The sequence below is a fragment of the Chelon labrosus genome, assembly GCF_963514085.1.
Source record: "Chelon labrosus genome assembly, chromosome: 5".
In the NCBI taxonomy this organism is placed as follows: domain Eukaryota; kingdom Metazoa; phylum Chordata; class Actinopteri; order Mugiliformes; family Mugilidae; genus Chelon; species Chelon labrosus.
The window spans coordinates 17,231,612-17,249,460 of NC_140341.1; the positions used below are offsets into that span (position 1 = coordinate 17,231,612).

General features: G+C 41.3%; 1 protein-coding gene across 2 annotated transcripts in view; it reads left to right on the forward strand.

Moving 5' to 3' along the window:
- LOC311487747 (obg-like ATPase 1) overlaps window positions 1–16,287 on the forward strand; it is a 34,297-nt gene extending 18,010 nt beyond the window's left edge. The window contains exons 5-9 of one of the 2 annotated variants that reach the window (XM_084544111.1): window positions 8,689–8,829; window positions 9,383–9,479; window positions 13,521–13,643; window positions 15,691–15,802; window positions 15,898–16,287. In XM_084544111.1, coding sequence (XP_084400237.1) covers window positions 8,689–8,829; window positions 9,383–9,479; window positions 13,521–13,643; window positions 15,691–15,792 — 463 coding nt within the window. In that variant the 3' untranslated portion in view covers window positions 15,793–15,802; window positions 15,898–16,287. Of the gene's footprint in view, window positions 1–8,688; window positions 8,830–9,382; window positions 10,630–13,520; window positions 13,644–15,690; window positions 15,803–15,897 lie in introns of those variants that run through there. The other variant, XM_084544110.1, reaches the window with a different exon arrangement.
- The last annotated feature ends 1,562 nt before the right edge of the window (window positions 16,288–17,849 follow it).

Consider the following 17,849-nt stretch of genomic DNA (forward strand, 5'->3'; position numbering starts at 1 on the left):
GGTGTCCTGAGGGCTCCGCGATGAACAATGCCGACATCAAAGTGTTGATGTTTGACAAGTGATGAGTCACTTCCCTTGTCCAGAGAGGAGCTCACACCTGTATGGAGATGATTACAGGTAGATCTAGCTGGCCCTAATTGTACAATAAATGCTGCTCTCAGCCCTAATGGCAGCTAGTCTGCTGCAGAGACGCCAGACTGCCATTTGGCTGTCGCCATGCTCCCGTGTTTTTCCACCAGCACAGTTGAGATGATGATACGGTTAAGGACTATTCAAAGCAAACAGCAAGACAAATTGCAATCTCAGCTTTAATGTGTCGAGGAAAAGAAGGCGAATCGTAGAATGAGGCAAATAAGCCAATTTTATCTGTGTCTCTCAGGGCGCCCATTCAGGCCATTTCACAGGTTCACTTTCCTTCCTTTTTTCAGGCACCGCTTTATATTTGGAGTGTATTGTTGAGTGAATTCTGCCAAGCAGGATTTAGGTTAATGTTACAAATTTTAGCAGCCTTCTACACAACGCATTATTTTTGGTTTTAATATATTTATATGAATTGATTTTATTCTAACAGACACTTAAAAGCCGGTTATAGATACTGAACATCTTTTAACAAACACGGGTGATTAACAATAGTTTTATCAAACGTAGTGAGTCCCCAAAAACATTCCATTGTTAACTGAAATCATCCTGTTTTGAGTATGGGAACCACATACCAAGCTGCCCTTGTTTAGACAAGAATACACAGTATTAGCTTTAGCAAGCCATCATTAATGGAGGGATCAGACGAGGAGCAAGGCCTCCTTTCATCCCCAGGTTCTCTGCTGGAGACAGTACATCATTTACTGTTGAGAGGAGCACATGGCTCCAATCCTATACAGTGTATGTGTATGTGTATGAGAATGCGTACATGTGCATGTTTGAAGTCTGTTTCAGAGGCGACTCCATGCTCATTTGGATGCTGGTGTAATTGCGGTGTGGAGATCAAAGGCGCGCTGGCCGAGTGATGTTCCAGAGGAGACTTTACCACACAGCCCTCTCCTCTGTGCAGAGGGGGCCGCCTGCTGCTCACCGCTCCCCTCTCCCCTCTAGCCATGCACTGCCCCCTGCACATCCCCGCTCGTAAAAAATGATTAAGGCTGCATTTGTCATGTGTTTATGACTGAGAGGCATTGCGTGATAGGGAATGGCATCTACAAGAGTCTATCAAGAGGCTTTCTCCTCTTTCCTCGGCGTCAGTGAGCTTCCTGGAACACTATTTATCCGCGCCACATACCGTAGTTTGTGTGTTAGAGATGGTCATTAGAGCCCTGTTGATGATGTGGTGGCTGCCGTCCGCCCGGTGTTGGCATCTTTCACTTGTCATCTAAGATACTGTTTATTTTACAAGAATGAAGCCTTGGCATTTTTATCCATCTTCATTATTTTAATAGGTTTGATATCAGATATTTATTTAATCTTCCAAAGAGAACTAAGAGCAGTCAGATTTTGTAATGGCAGAAAGACACACTGGAGAATATTCCAGCTATGCTGTGATGCTTTTCCTTCTTGTCATTTCTTTTCCTGCTTTTTTTTTTTTTTTTTCGTCTTTTGGACAATGTGCATTAAAGTAAATTGGTGCCTCTTAAGTAGATGAGTTGACCTTTAAGGAAACCAGCAAGCGTGACCTGTCTGTGAGTGCCTCTGCAGTGTGGGTTCTCCTGGTGAGTGTAAGAACTGCAGGGTACCAATGCTTGGAGCTTTTATTAACTGTATGTGTGTGTCTGTGTGTGCCTGTTTGTCTGCCTGTATGCAAGTGTGGGTTTGTATTGTGTGTGTGTATATATATGTGAGCATGTGTGCCTCTCTTGTTGGTTTGTATAAATCCATTATTACACTCTTAAACTTACTTTGAACATTATTTGACTGTCAGCACGTCTTTATTCCGGGACTACTCAAATAGTTCCATACCACAGATGCTCCTCCACTCAGCCTTTCTTTAATGTGTGTTCCTCCTTTAAATGCATGCATACTTTTATACATTATTATAAATTTTCCATTATTTTTCTGTCATCTTGTAATTTAGAAAATCTTTTTTTCCATGCTCACACTCTCATTAGCAGTTTCAGACAACTATGATGTGGAGTGGCAGCGCTTCAGGAGGCTTTCGGTTGGCAAGCCATTGGTTTGATCTCAGCAAAAGGCCTTGTTTATCTACGAAGCTCTTGTTAATCAAGACATCAGCTCAACGTCTACCTACTTCACTCACTTACAAGTTCAAAGATAAGGCTGAAATAATTTTCTATTATTTTTAATGGTAACAAATCCGGAAAAAAAAAAAAAAGATTCAAGGTTAATAAATCAGTCGTATAATTGTTCTTGTTGAGAATGATTTAAATGCAGACACAGTTTTATTTGGGCTGCAGCCTTGTGTGTCTGCCATGAATACACCAAATATATACAGCTTAATCACCAGCTGAAAATACTCTTGTTTGATAAAAACTAAAATGTCTCCTGTTTTAAAAATTCTTTTGCCTTTTTTCCCTCCAATTAAAATCTTAAATCAAATACGTGTATATTCCAACAGGCCAGGTCCGGGGCAGGAGGGTCAGAAAATAATGAGAGCTGATGTAGGGGTTTAAATCTTTGCATTAGAATCGTTAGCAATGAGAAAAAAATATATATAGATTGACCTCATAGTTATAAATGACATACGCAGTGTAAACATGAGGTAATATCTCTGGCTCAAAGTTTGAAGAAACCCAACCACGGTTGAAGAGGGGGGAGCAGGGCAGGAAATTGTCTTTCCTGAGTCCGATACTCGAGTCTGCCTGTAGGAGGAGCTTTGACAATTAAAGTGAAGGAAGTCGCAGCAGCAGAGCGGAGTTGCAGCATGTCAGTTGTAGCACACAGATGATAAGAGGAAAGATCCTTCATCTGCTCAGCTTTACTGTTGACTTGTATTTTGTTAGCTCCGTTAGTTTGTTTTGTAAAAATCCCAGTAATGATATGAACATGTGTTTTATTTGTGCTCATCATTTTGATAAACTGTTTCTTAGTAGATTCAAAGACTGAAAGAAAAAAAAAAAAGCGGGGAATAGAGGGGGGGCTATTATGATTCACTGAAGGCCAGTCTATGAAAGCAGTCCCTGCACTTCAGCTACTCCAAACCATAATTCCCATAAACACAACTGAAACTTTATTGAGTGCAAAACCACTGGCTCCATCCAAGTTTTTAGGAACTGCTGTCTAGGGAGTTAGAGTTCACTTTTCAAAGCCATGTGGGAGATATACGATCACGTACTCTTTTTTTTTTTTTGTACTGTGCACAGTTGTCCACTCTCTCCTTGTGCAGAGTGGGATCCCGACAAACACTTTCCCATGGTAAGATGTGTACCCTACTGCCCACAGTCGGTCCTAATGGATGCCTTCAGCAAGCTTTCAATGAGAGAAAACAACAGGAGCGGCTGTATAGTAAAACCGAAACAGATGTAAAGTCCTGTCGGCTCGGTTAACCCGGTTATTGACTGTCCCCAGTCCAGGTAATGAAAGGACGCAGTTGACATGTAACATGTCACCCCATTGTCTTTGATGTGCGCCGTTGTTGTAACCAGACAGAGACTAAACTTGAGACTAACGGAGACATTCTCCGTTCCTGTTTGTTCCCTAATGGCCGTAAGAAATCAGTTTGCTCTCCAAAATTCAATACAGATTGTCACTTCTCCCTCATTTATCAATCCCAGTCCTGATAAACGCTGAGTGAGTCCCCCCACAGCTCATAATGCATTCAGACTCCTCTGCGGCAGAACAACATGCCTGCTTTCTCCTGACAGCACACTGGGAATTGTTCTCCTGTAAAGCCTGTAGTTTCCAGACATAAAAAGAAACGTCTGTCTAATGATACATTTTGATAGCTCTGGCTTTGTTGAGCTGCGCTTTTTATTATCTTTGTGATAAGGTTAAGACCAAAAACACACATGCCACAGTGAGTAGCCTGCAGCCTCGGTAGCACTAATGAGACAAATAAATGAATTTAGTGTTGCCACATACAGATCCTGAACCCTTATTATCAGGATTATTGTTGAACTGTTATGAATGGGGGGGGGACAGAGGGAAGAAAAAAAATAAATAAGATGTCGGCTCGGAGGGAGGGGGGCAAGATTGGCCGATGTTACATATGTCCTTGATTACCTTCCTTCTGCTTTTATTCTAATAAGTGGCATTCTTTGTACTCCCTAGGACAGCTAGACAGTCTGACACACGATGAGAATAAATATTGCATGTGGTAGACATTAAGCTGTCATCCTGGAAAAAAAGAAGAGATGGAGAAATCCGTGTGGTGTTCTTCGCCGCTACACTTTGCCTGCTCTTGTCACAATTGTCACATCTTGATGACTCCCCCCACTCTACCCCAGCCCCCTTATTTTCTCTCGCCCAGTCAACTGCCATGAATGACAGCATGGATACCCCATATAGAGAATTATTTTGGGTGATGTAGAATGCACTACTCCGGGTTACTGCTTGAATTTCTGATGTTTGACATATTTTTTATTTTTTTTTTTAAGCCCCCCATCCCCATCGTACCCGACAAATATCCTTAAACAAGGTTGCAGCTTTGATAATGTCTTCTCGACGACCATCTTAAAGACAAAACTGCAACTGATGGTTTGTTAAGGTTTTCTCTGTCATGTGCAAACATTTAAGATTTAATGGGTGCAGTTATCAAAGAAAGGAAAGTTGTTTTGAAAAGCTTGTTACCAGCACACCCTCAAGGTTTGTTTGAGATGCGATGTGAGATGATGCTCTTAATTAAAGCTGCTCCCATTGTGCATGCGCCGTGTTCTGTTTCCTCCGGCCTGTGATTGCTTTGAAGATTGAAAGAAGTTGATAATATTGGCGATAGTGTGCGTATGTGTCAGATCTCCTCCCTTCTCAGAGCCTGATGTGTAATGCCTTTCCATCCGGCTATGGCCACAGGGAGCAGAGAGCGTCTGCACTCTTGTCGCTCAGGAGCTCACCACTGGGAGGATGAAAAGCTTCCCACTGAGCCCCCGACTTCCCAGCCTCAAAAGCCACCATGAGCTCATACCTCTCATTTCTCTCTCCCTTCGCAGAGGAAGAAAAGAGGAGGGGGTTTGTATTTGCTGTGTGTCGCAGCATCCTAGGCTCCTATGTCGCTCATCCCTGTAACCTGGGACCAGCAAAACACGGAGGGTTTATTACTTGATGAGTCTGTGCTCGGCATGTGAGCCAGTTGCTACCAAGATGGCTCAGCAACACGTTTAGCGGATATACCCAGGTTCAGGTGCCGGGGCCCTCCACCTGTGGGTGTGTCAGTGGTAAAGCTGTGGAAGATGTTGGTAGCGGATTACTCTTCAGGTCTGTCAGCATTCAATTGCATGTGAAAGGAGCTTTGAAACTGGAGGTGATGCCCCACCTTTCACGGGCTTAACATGGCTCAGCACTCATAATGAAGCCTACCTGTATGAGTGTATGTCAGACGCAGGCCCAGGTCATTGTCTCAGGTAGCTGCCCCTGTACTTTTGAAACTCCCATTGTTTGCCCCTCCTGAACCATTTAAGCAGATCAAAGCTCTGACAAAGCCCAGGGAAGCCCCAGGCATGCAGAAACACAGGAATTATCCCCCCCTTAGGATTCCCACACAAAAAGACAAATAGACTAGCTGCAGAGGGTGGCCCCCTGTGGGACATCTGTATTCAGAGCCAGTCTGTTGTGGAAGGTCCAATTGTTTTTTTTTCCCCTTGTCATTTTGCATGATATTGTGCTTTAAATTAGATGCACTGTAAATACAAGAGGCTTCAAATCTAAAGCTGTTTTTCTTTTCTGGATGTGAGATAAACAGATGGTGTTGCTTTCATTTTGACTTCTCTTTGCCATTAAAAAACAAACAAACAAAAAAAAAACTTGCATACATGTTTTAGATTTGTAAAGTTTGATAAAAGTGCACAAAGAAAGCTGTATTTATCTTTCAGAACGGAGAGCAGACGGGGGAAGCACAAACACGACTTGTTCTTCGAGCCTTGTTTGAGCCTTCAAGCTGGTGAATGATTAGCAGAAATAATGTCCCTGTCACCCTTAATCACATTAAAACGTGGTTAACATTTAATTTTTCCCACTTGATATGCAAAAATTTCCACTTGATTTGCAGCAGAGGCCATTGGAATTCCATTATAAAAAGAATAAAAATTTCAGGCGTCATTTGTTCAGAGAGGGATATCAAGACCAGAAAGTGCTGAATCTTTCTATTAACCGTGCACTGAGAGATGGCACTCAGTGCTGGGACATAATAGGAGACTGACAAGACCCATATACACATACAAAATCCTTCTCTCTCATTTTTATATTATTATTTTTTTTTTTAAAGTTCAGTCTTGTGGAAGCTTTTTGAAGAGGGCGTACTTGGACAAATAATTATATTATTATTGAATTCTGTAAAATCATATAGATTTTCTTCATTGAAAATACTGATGATGAAAAACAGCAAAGAAATCATGCAGTAAACATGCATTATAATAAAAGTCAAGCCTATTTCTGATGTCAAAGAAAGAGATAAGATACAGACTTAACTGTGATAGGCCTCGATGCATTGAAAACACTCTCTTTGAAATTTACATGAATACCCTTTATGATTTAGACTGACTGAAAGATAAGAACAGAGACACACACAAAAAAATCTGAAGGATGTTTTACATAAACATTTTTCCCAAATTTACACATCCGTATCAAAATTCCACACAAATAATTGGGAGGGACATAAATACAAATTGCAAAGCGGCGTGCGTAGACAGCGGCGAAGTTGACAGAATTGGTTTTGGGAGTCGTGTTGACGGCGCATCAAAGCTCTTAATTGACAGTGCTTTGTTTCTGGAGTTGAGGGAAGGGGGTGTTTCATGTTCCTGTGGCAAGGTGTTTGTCTGGTCCTGTGTCACTCAGTGCAAGGACCCAGAGACCCCCGTGCTCATTTGCGGCTCACGTTCTCCGTCTCGGCTTCACATTATTAAAATCATCCCTCAGCCTTCTACCAAGAGCCTCTTTGTTACTTGGCTGGCTTGGCTCAGCTCTGTCAAGTCTTCACCAATTACAGTCTCAGGTACAATGGTCTATTCAAAGGATCACAGCCCTTGACTGGTGTGGAGAGAGTGATTTGTGAATCATTATTCAGCCGCCTGTAGAGAACGCAGTACCTGAGGAATGCAAATAACGTGCCACCAAATAGACAGCTGTGCTGCTAAAAGTGACAAACTACAGCTGTTATTATCTCAGATTGGATTTTTCCCCCTCTTGGAGCGCCCTCCGTCTCCTATGTTTTCAGGCTTTTGGCTTTGACTAAATGCGTTTTATTTTTCTGTCCTTTATTGCTCAGACATCGGTTACCACCTTATTGTGGTGGCAGTCAGACGTCAGCGCTGCATCCATATTGTGAAAAGAAGGGGAAATATTAGGTTATGGCTCTTAATAGATGTGCATCCAAACAGAGAGACAAACTGGCACACGAGGCATCTGAAATGTACCCTGTTGTGTTATTTTAACTTGTTGAGAAAAACATTCAATCAAAGCAAAACTGTGCTCTCCTTGTGCCCGTTCCCCTGTCATATATTGTATATTGATAATCATTAGGTAGGAGCAGCGATATGGTGCTGCAGGTGATAAAGCGGTGACATTGTTATTGGAATAGATGTGGTATTGAGGTGGTCGGGTTCCTCCCAGTCTTTGATTCTTATGGGCTTTAAACAGGAAACCGGGATTACAGATAATGACAGGGACCCCTTTAGAATCAATCCAGCCCAGGAGCCGCCGTGTGAAAATGGATTTGTGCGATGCTGTTCTTTGAGATCTGTCCAATCCCAGCCTCGGAGCTTGTGGGGCTAATCTCATAATTGCCCTTAACCCCCTTGTATTGTTCTGACTGAGAGTTACCATTAAGTGTGAGGATACCTTTGTCCTGCAATGTCAGGTGTCCCGCTGGACAGGAAGACGGAGAGGAGAAAAACTTTTGGAGAGATGACAAAGACGTTTATAAGTAAGGAAACACTTAGCGGTTAGTTGTTCTACTCCCTCCTGACTTTACGGTAAATGTTTATTTGGACGCTCAGCAGGTGAATGAATTTCTTGTCTTTCAGAGTAAAAAATGTGCCGAAACAGAAAAGGCTTTATGTGTGTTGTGTTGAAGTAGGAAGCTTTGAGGATAGTATTTTGCTTTTAGGTTACTTGTACCCATACCTATCAGAGGTTTGGACAGTTATGAGTTACTTTGCCACAAATAAACAATACATATTCACCTCTTATCAAGTCATTAAATATGTTATTAAAATGAATGTGTGATCAAGAAATATACTCATTATGCATCAATGGGTACATTAAATGCTGATGCTTACAGTACAGTTTGATGATAAAACATCAATACTTTTACTTATATTAGATTTTAAACTGTTAAAGGAGCATTTGTACATACTTCACGTCAAGTCCACATTTTCAGCTAAAACTTTCCTGCAAAGAAAGTCAAAACCAGTCAAATGCCACCTTTGGAGTGCAGCCTCCCCGCAAACACTCGTATGTTCAGCTGCTCTCATGAATATGCATGCACCAGTAAATAACAAACGGTGTCCTGTTAATCAAGTCCTCCACAACGGGTTTTGTAGCTGCTTTTGTTTTTTCTATTTCTTTTTCTCTCTCTTTTTTTTTTTTAATCAGGTTGGTGAAAATCAAGGAGTGGGTGGACAGTCACGACCCAGGAGCCTTGGTCATCCCCTTCAGCGGCGCCCTGGAGAGCCAGCTACAGGACAGGAGTGAAGAGGAGAGGCAGAAGTACTGCACAGAGCACAAGACGCAGAGGTTAATTAGCATTCAGTCTCCCCACACTTTATTATCAGCTGTGTCCTCCATGCACTCCTTTAATTGCATGTGCTGATAGAATAATAAATGGCAGAGTAATTACCATTATAAAGCAAAGGATCCCTCTTCTTACTGAACAACTCAGTCAAAGGGTTTTCCTCTAAATTAAGTTTTTAACTGTCATCTGTCATCTGTAGGTATAATTATAACTTGGGCATTTTGGGTTTATTGTTCTCGTGTGAAAACCTCTATGGAGAGAAAAATTGTGACAGCAGATCCCCCCGCCGCCTCTCTCTCTACACAGAGCAAAGCGTTGGGTTGAATTCTTAAAAATGTTAAATGAGTCTACAAGCTTTCTAATTAATCAAAGAAGCCATTGGAGAGTTGAATGTCTTGTGTGGAGCGAAGTGACCCATCTTATTCACTTAATGAGTTTATATTGGAATGAATGGGGCCTTGCCACCGAAGTGAACTTTGTCTAGGCGTCAGCGGCAATAAAGAATACTTAAACAGTTCAGACCCCTCGACTCAAGCTGAAATTTCTCTCCACCAGCGCCCTGAGCAAGATCATCAAGGCGGGCTACGCAGCCCTGCAGCTGGAGTACTTCTTCACCGCTGGACCAGATGAGGTCCGTGCATGGACCATTCGGGTAAGAACCAGCTGGCTGCTGTGCACATACATCTGTGATAGGTGTGTAACAAACACACACACACACACAACCGTACAAACACGGTATCCGATGTTCCACCCTGCTGGCACCCTCACTGATATCACACACTTTCAACTTTGTCATGGTTGTGCTTTAGCTAGTCATTACAGACCAAGGATAACTTCAATTACTGGTGAGCTGCTGAACAGTGAAAGTGGGGGCTACATTGATTGAGGAGGGCAACAATTGATTTTGCCCATTACGTCCATGAGAATGTTTCCATCCTGTGCAGATCTGCCTGCCCTCCTCCTGCCGCTGGAGATAAGGAGCCTGTGCATTGTGCCTGCCTAATCTGTGTGACGGAGGTTGTCTGTGCCAAAATTGATGTCGCTTTTCATTCGACTGTTTGTGGGCCTTGCTGGGGGCTCCTCCTCCCTGTGTGTCTCAGTTTAGTGAGCCCAGCCCGCCAAGAGCTTTGTGCAATGGGATCGCAGTATTTACATCAATACAGATGTTGGCTTTGCATGTTGGTATTGTGTGTGTGTTTTTTGAGCAGATACAAGCATCGAGTGCAGATATAATAAAAAATATTTGACCGAGCTACATCTTATAAGTTCATATAGGCGGTACGGCAAAGAAACTTTAGAGAAACTTTATTTTTTTTTAACAAGAAACTAAAGATTTGAGTTTCATTCTGTCAGTGGTAATCATATCCATTCTTTCATCCCATCAGATATTTCAAGGGAGTGTAATTTCAAATCAGATTTTTACAATGCAGAATGCTTTCAGTCCCATAAACATAACTTGTCCATTTGAAAATGGAGGCCCATTTTCAAAGAGCGTTGCAATTTTCCACAATGGCATCTATTCAAAGAACTTGTCACCAAGCAGATCATTACGGTTTTGTTCCCTGATTGTGAGCCCGTTCACCGTTCACATTTTAGCGACAAATGTTGTTCAATTTGTTGAAAATCTTTAAATAGGCCTCTATAAATTATGTTTATTTGGGAGCAATAATGATGGAAAAATCCCAGGGAGCAGGACGCAATTTTGAAAGGCCGACGTAGCTTGAATTTGAATCTGAGGTTGGCATTACTCGCTGGCTTACAGAACATGCACAGTAAGCTGTGTTTGTGTTGTGCATGATGTTTTGATATTTCATTTTCAAGACTTAAGGCGAGCACTGAAAATCTCCTTCAGTGTGAAGACAAAGGTAGAATGTGCAAGGTGGATTGACAGCATTGCAGCAACATTAAACTATTTATATTCAATGGAAGATAACACAACGGATATTAAATGTATTTCATATCAGTTTACTACTCAAGTATTTTGTGATTACTTCTTGTAATTTAGTAAAATAAACAGAATTCGTGTGAGTTCGCGTCCAGCCTCTGCTTTTGTGTGCCCAAAAAAATAATTGCCACTCACTGCTATTATTGAGCTACATTAAGCTATATGTCATCTAGTTTAAATATTTCTGATGCTTCTGATGAGGACGCACTTAGCTGATGTCAACATGACAACGCTGGCTGAGTATAAACAGCAACTGTTATTTATGTCCCACGAAAATAATTAACAGGGTAGATCCATGGAATCTGGACATAAACAAAGCACCAGTCAAGTGTGTTTTTGTCTATAAATCTCATCCCGCATTTACAATCTCGTGCTTTCAGAAGGTTTAAATGTGATTGACGTATGTTTTTAAATTTGCGACAATCTATCTCAGGTTAATACGCACAAAAGATTTATCATTTGATATTTTGAGATTATATAAACACGTGACCAGTAAACTATTGTGTGTATTATTATTTTTTTGCATATTTTGTGTGTCTCATCAGAATTCAGGAAGCTGCCATGAGCTGGAAACAAAGACAACTGGTAAAGGAATCATTTATCATAGAGTTTAATTCATCCTCGATGTAGACTCTTCACCACACTGCCTCTGAGATACAGAGTTATCAAATCCAGAACTAATAGATTAAAAAACAGCTTCCACCCTCGAGCCGTCAAATCCCTCACACCTTCAGCCTCTCCTTCATAGACTGTTGCGCAACAACCCCTATATTTATTCCCCAATCCACCGAAACTCAGTAGGCAATGTTTGCACTACTATGGATACCATTTGCACTCTTGTTTAATGTTTACTGTCTTAAAATGCTGCTGTTCCTCACTGTACCAGTTACATTCGTGTGTGCTAATGGGTGCTATTATTGTGTATATTGTATTTTATTTTATCTTTATGCTGCTATAGTTTCTGTTTTATTGCTCCTGAATCAAAGAGCTGCCAAACTCTACTTTGTTGTTTTCCTCCAAACAATGACAATAAAATGTCTTATTCTTAAAATAACCTTACCATTGAATTCAGCCTGGGATATCAATATTGCAAAATCACAATAACTGTCCCGTTGCTTTTTCCTCATTCCTAAATGCCACCCCTCTACACAAACATCAACCGCCTCCTAAATACTTTTCAGATAAATATTAAACGCTACGTTCCGTATAAAATGAAACCCCCTCCAAACAGGCTTTGTTAAACATTTTTGCTTTGTTTCCCAGGCTGTGTACAGGCCGGAGGGGAAGGTGAGCTCACTCCCTTCTTATTCTTTATTTATTTATTTATTTATTTTTTATCACAGCACACAGTGAATTTCAGTCGGGTGACATCACCAGGTTTTAGTTGCACTCGTCTCAGCATGACTGATGTCCTCGCTGTTTCCAGAAAAGTCCCAAAACACTTCAAAGACATCCTCAAAAAAAAAACAAAAAAAAAAACATGAGCTTGTCCTCCTCGACATAACTGATTACAGCCAGCCTTGATTGTGTGTGAGGGGCATTTAGTCAGGTAAGCATCAGTGAGTAACTATATTAAGCCGATACATCTTGCATTGTAAAAACTACACTCAGTAATGTCGTGCTCCTAAGTCCTTTAACATGCTTTATTAGGCAGCCTCGAGGTGACCATTATCTATCAGCCTGCTCTGCATAGCTCTTAACTAGGACAATGTGGATCTCTTGTAATGCGCCATATGAAAAAAAAAAAATAAAAAAATCCCTCCCTTAATCTATTTTTCTCCAGATAGACAAACCTTGATGCTGATTAATGGTAGTTAAACTCACAAGCACTCCGTCAATGAGATTGCAAATAGATGGTAATGTATTGGAGTCATTAAATACGCATCATTCTTTTGGCATGAAATATGTTGACCCCAACCTGATTATATACATAATTAAAACTGCTCAACAGTTTCTGAGCACGGAGCCGCGGAGCAGAGGGAGAGAAAGAGAGAGGGAGCGAGCAGGTCCGACAGGCAGGAGTCATAATGATGCACAGCAGCCACGTCACTTATTTGGGTCATTTGTCATTTCCGCCCTGCATTATTTCATTGCATATAAATTGCACATTTTATCAGCCCCTAGTTGCGTCTTGGAGTGTTAAAGAGGATGCAAGGTACAAAAAAATAATAAATAAAACTATTTAACTGTTGTGTGTTTTGTAAATTGTTATCTCTTGATGTATGTTTTGAGCATAAAATCACTGCTGTGTCTTATTAGACAGTTTAAGAATAAATACATAAACAGCTTGTAGCACTACATCCACCCCGGTGAAACATTACTGACAGTTTGAATTTGAATTACCAAACTCTGGTGTGTCACAATAATAAGGCCTGATGCAGTGAGGTCTATACCACCCCGGCCTCTCACTGCAACACTGGGTCTTCTTGCTGTCATGACCAGAGAGCCGAGCAGCGACCCACAATGAGGCAAGATTGCTTGGACAGAAATCAATACCACCACGGAATGGGAATCAGAAGGCATTGATAGCAGTGCTGGGTCCTTATCGGTGTCCAGGCTGCCCTAGCAGGGCACAGCCGAGTGGAAAGCTATCCAGAAATCAGGACTGAGGCAAGAATACCCCCGACCGAAAACACCCCCAGAGTGATCACAACGCTATCACCCTATCAAACACCATGTCGCTCGCATGCTGTAATCCATCTTCTCCAAAACAATTCATTTGTCCTCTCTTTTCCTTCCTTCTGACAGAAAGGAACTAAGGCTCCACAGGCTGCGGGGAAGATCCACACAGACTTTGAGAGGGGCTTCATTATGGCGGAAGTAATGAAATTCCAGGATTTTAAAGAGGAAGGCAGTGAGAACGCTGTCAAGGTGAGCAGTCAGGGTGCCGGAGGAGATGAGGGGAAGTCTCCTGTGATCAGTGGAGCTGACAGTCGCCACACAGCTCCTACTGGAAACTGCTCTTCACCTTTACTCAGGGGAAGAAATTACTGCACACACTCCAGCACCACTCCTGACAAGCCAACTGATTCTGGCTCTAAACACTGCCATTCTGCTCCAGCTGTGCATATCTTTATCACAATGTGTCTTAACTGGCTGATGGTAGTTCTTGCTCGTGGCACAGCGCAGACGCTCAGAGGAAGCACTTCTTCACCCCACCAGGCATTTATCAGATCTATAGAGTGCGCTGTTAGCTCGGAGCTCTCTGTCGCCAAATCCCCGAGCTACTGTAAGCATGTGACAGTGATATAAAGCGGCAAGTTAAATAAAGTGTGAAATTCCTCAAATCAGGACTGTTTCATGGATGGCTAGAGCAGAAATGTGACATGCATATCTCATTTTTTATTTTTTATTTTTTTACGATGGCCACTGTTTGTTTTGACCTTTTAACAGTGCTGTGGGTAGTTCATGTGCACACTCCTGTCAAATGTAATAACTGATTTCATGGTGAATTCGTGGAGAAAATTTAGAAAATGCATTAAAATGCCTTTTTTCCCCCACTACATGTTTACGTTTAGCATTGATTCAGTTTCAGATCTGAAAACTGTAATTTAGTAACTGACGTTGCAGAGTTAATACTCAGTTAATCAACGCTGTAGGATGCATTTTGTATCAAACGTGAACTCTTTTATCATTACGTGCATGTAAAGACAAAAAACTTAATTGAATTCTCAATTAAATTAAAGCAGAAGTGACTCTAACGTTGCCATGCGTGACACAGCGGGCGTAAGCCATTCTGTTGCCAGCCCACTACCACCACCGTCAACTCCTTGTGCCCACTTACAGACTCAACTAATGTAATTATGGTGGCACAAAGGGCCCGTGGGGACCTGTGTGGAAAGGAAGCACTAAAAAACATTTAAATCTCCTTACTATTCAAGCCTCTCTTTTTTTTGAATAAATATTTGATATTTAATGCAGCGGCAGCGTATTGTCCACACCCTTCGTAAGCTCCAAACAGAGAGTGAAATGTGTCGGTCTCTGGGGGGGGTTTCACCATTGTTATCCAACGTTGAGATCTGAGTGTCAGGCCCTTACTGCATGCTCTCTTACTAATCCCTTTTTGAGCCTCAGAAGAACATGGAGCGTTTCTGACTGTGGCATTAAGGTCCATGCTATTTAATGCCAGTTGTGGGAATAGGCTGTCTGAATAGGGCCAGTGTACGGGGATATCACATTATTAGTAATCATATCTGCTTAAGCCAAGCTTGCTGCTCCAGATGGCTGCTTTCAAGTGCAAATGAACCAGTTAGACGTGTCTGGTTTAATACATACTCAGGAATCACAAATAGCCATTGATTTTTTTTTTTTTTTTCCTGTCTCCCTCTCCATCCAGTGTTTCTGGTGGTATTGAGCTTGGATTAAATGGTCTCCTGAGCCTTTAAAGGGACATTGATTCTTCTAATTAATTGTGCACTGTGCAGAACCAGAATGCATAAACCTGTCCGTATTAGCACTTCAAGTCAATTATTTTGAGTTTGCCGGGAAGGAGAACAAACACTTACTGTATACAAAAAGAAATGTTAGAACTTATTTTGTTTCCTTGAGAAGTTTTATAGTGCTGTAATCAAAGACTTATTAACATTTTGCGCTTGTGCACATGAAACTGAAATGGGCAGAAGAGAGGATTATTCACTCAGTGGGAACTCAGGCACCCCTCGGACAAAACATACATGCAAGTGTGTGTGTGAGTGTGTAGTCGAGCGAGTGTGTGACATTTGCAAGTGTAGTTATTATAGAGGACAAAGTAGACCAGATACTAATCCTGGACTACTATTTTCTTTTATTATTTACAATATATAGCGTTATTATTCTGTTTTATCCATTTTGGCAATGAGCTAGTAGCTAATGCATGCTTTAGTATATCATTAGTGTAAATTAAACAATGTTTTATTTTATTTTATTTGTTCTTTTACAGGCAGCAGGAAAATACAGACAGCAGGGAAGAAACTACACTGTTGAGGATGGAGACGTCATCTTTTTCAAATTTAATGCTCCAAATGCACCAAAGAAAAAGTGACACAAGAACAGTATGATTGTTTACATAAACGTAAACTACATTGTTACGCTTTTTTTGGCTGATACACACCAAACACTTTCCTACTTTTTGTTTTCCGTTGTGTAGGTTCGGACCCCCGCCTCATGCGCCAGAGCACAGGTTCAGTAAACTCTGACAGCTTTGCTATTTAAGATCAGGATCAGCCCCCACTCCAAATTGTAGCAGCATTTGAAGGAGCATATTACTCTCCAGATACTTCATTAATCTCCATCACGGGTGCCAGCCCTGACACAGCTGACAGCGGGGACAATGCCACCTGCTCCTCTCCCCCTTCTGCAGATAATGCATGTTTTACAGTAGCCCAGATGTCTACACTCAATAAAACATTTGACAAAAACCAGTCTGTGTGTGTTTTGGGATGTCTGTATTGAGTGGGTAGCTGCATGGGGACGGTGATAGCGGTCCTGCCGACCACTGATTAGAGAATTAAAAGACACAGCTGACATTGACTGTAGCATAGAGGGGACGATTATAATTAAATCAGTTAAGTGATGCTGATTTTGGAAGGGCATATGCAGCGTGCAGGTGTTTTGGCCAAAAGATGTGGTCACTTTAAATGATTATTTGTGAAGAGATTGAGTTAACCTTTCATTTACAAATTTATTTACTGAATATGTGTGTCTCCTGTTTCATTGTCCCTGCAATCCATTAATACTGACAGAATAGCATGTGTGTTATGTTAACAGTTTCTTACTTCTATGCCTGAACAAATACACATCAAGAAATAATAAAAGAAATATTAATTCAAGCCATACTTTGACCAAAAAAAAGAAATCCACATTTTAGGATATTCTGTATAGTATGAAAATAGAAGCTGGCACAATCCACAAGCACAACCAGAAAACGATTCCTGTTGTCTGAAGTAGTGTTTTTCTCGCCCCTATACTTTGTGTGCAAGTGTTTGTGAAGCATTTATGCTGATGGAATTGTATGGCTGCAGCCGCAGCGCTCCAAAGTAAGATTGTATTCACCGTGGGAGTCCGAACAAAGAGCTGTAGATCAGCAGTGCTTTGCTGAATATCTTGTAACCATTAAGACTGCAGGGGAAAAAATGGCCTTTTGATGAGAACAAAACGATTGAATAAAAATGGTTATTTTACGGAAAGAGCATTGCATATCCAAGTTTCGGATGGGATGTTTTATGGAGCCGAGCCTGTGCTAGCTCCACAAAGCATAGTGTTTGTCATGGAAATAAGGTGGATTATAGTCTTTAAGGTTTGAGATCAGTGGCAAAATATAGGATAGTGTTTATTGTGGTTACTTAGAAAGAATGACGGATGACAACATGTCCATAAAATAACATTAAGATTGTTCTGCTTGGTATCTTTAGCATGAACCACTGATTTTAATCACTCGGATTTCACGCAGCAAAACAAGGAAGTTGTTATATATGCTGTCTATTCTGCAACAGGCTGTTTTCAGCTGACTGTTTTCTAAGTGAAACCATACAAATCCTCTGGAGAGCACAATAGGAGCTTGAGACAAAACTGTTTTTGCATTCTTCCCGGGGTGGTGGTGGTGGTGGTGGTGTTGGCCAACCTTAAACCCTCACAGAAGATCATTCATCTGCTGCAGTTTTGAGGCTCTGGGATTGATGAGTTTTTCCCAGTGGTCTGGGGCCTGGAGTATTTTGTTTTTCATAAAGTGACAATAAATCTTCTCAGGGCAAGTAATAAAGCTATTTAGAATCATGCAGATGCAGGAACAAAACACCAACCAAAAAAAAAAAAAAAAAAAAAAGCAGCCTTGTTCTGTAAGTACATCCACAACATGCTGTTTCAGGGTTTCACACCAATAATTTTGCTGTCACAGAAGAAGCAAGAATTAATTGATTAGAAACTCATTGGGTGTCCCTTTCTGTCCTGACGTCATGGAGCATATTTCAAAGTATACATGCATTGTAAAGTATTGAGAAGCATCATCAGGTGACGTCGGTGGGTTGTGAAAAAAAAAGCGGCCCAACCGGACTCGTAAAATGAACCCAGAAATGGGACAGAATCTCCGTTGGTACAAACGTC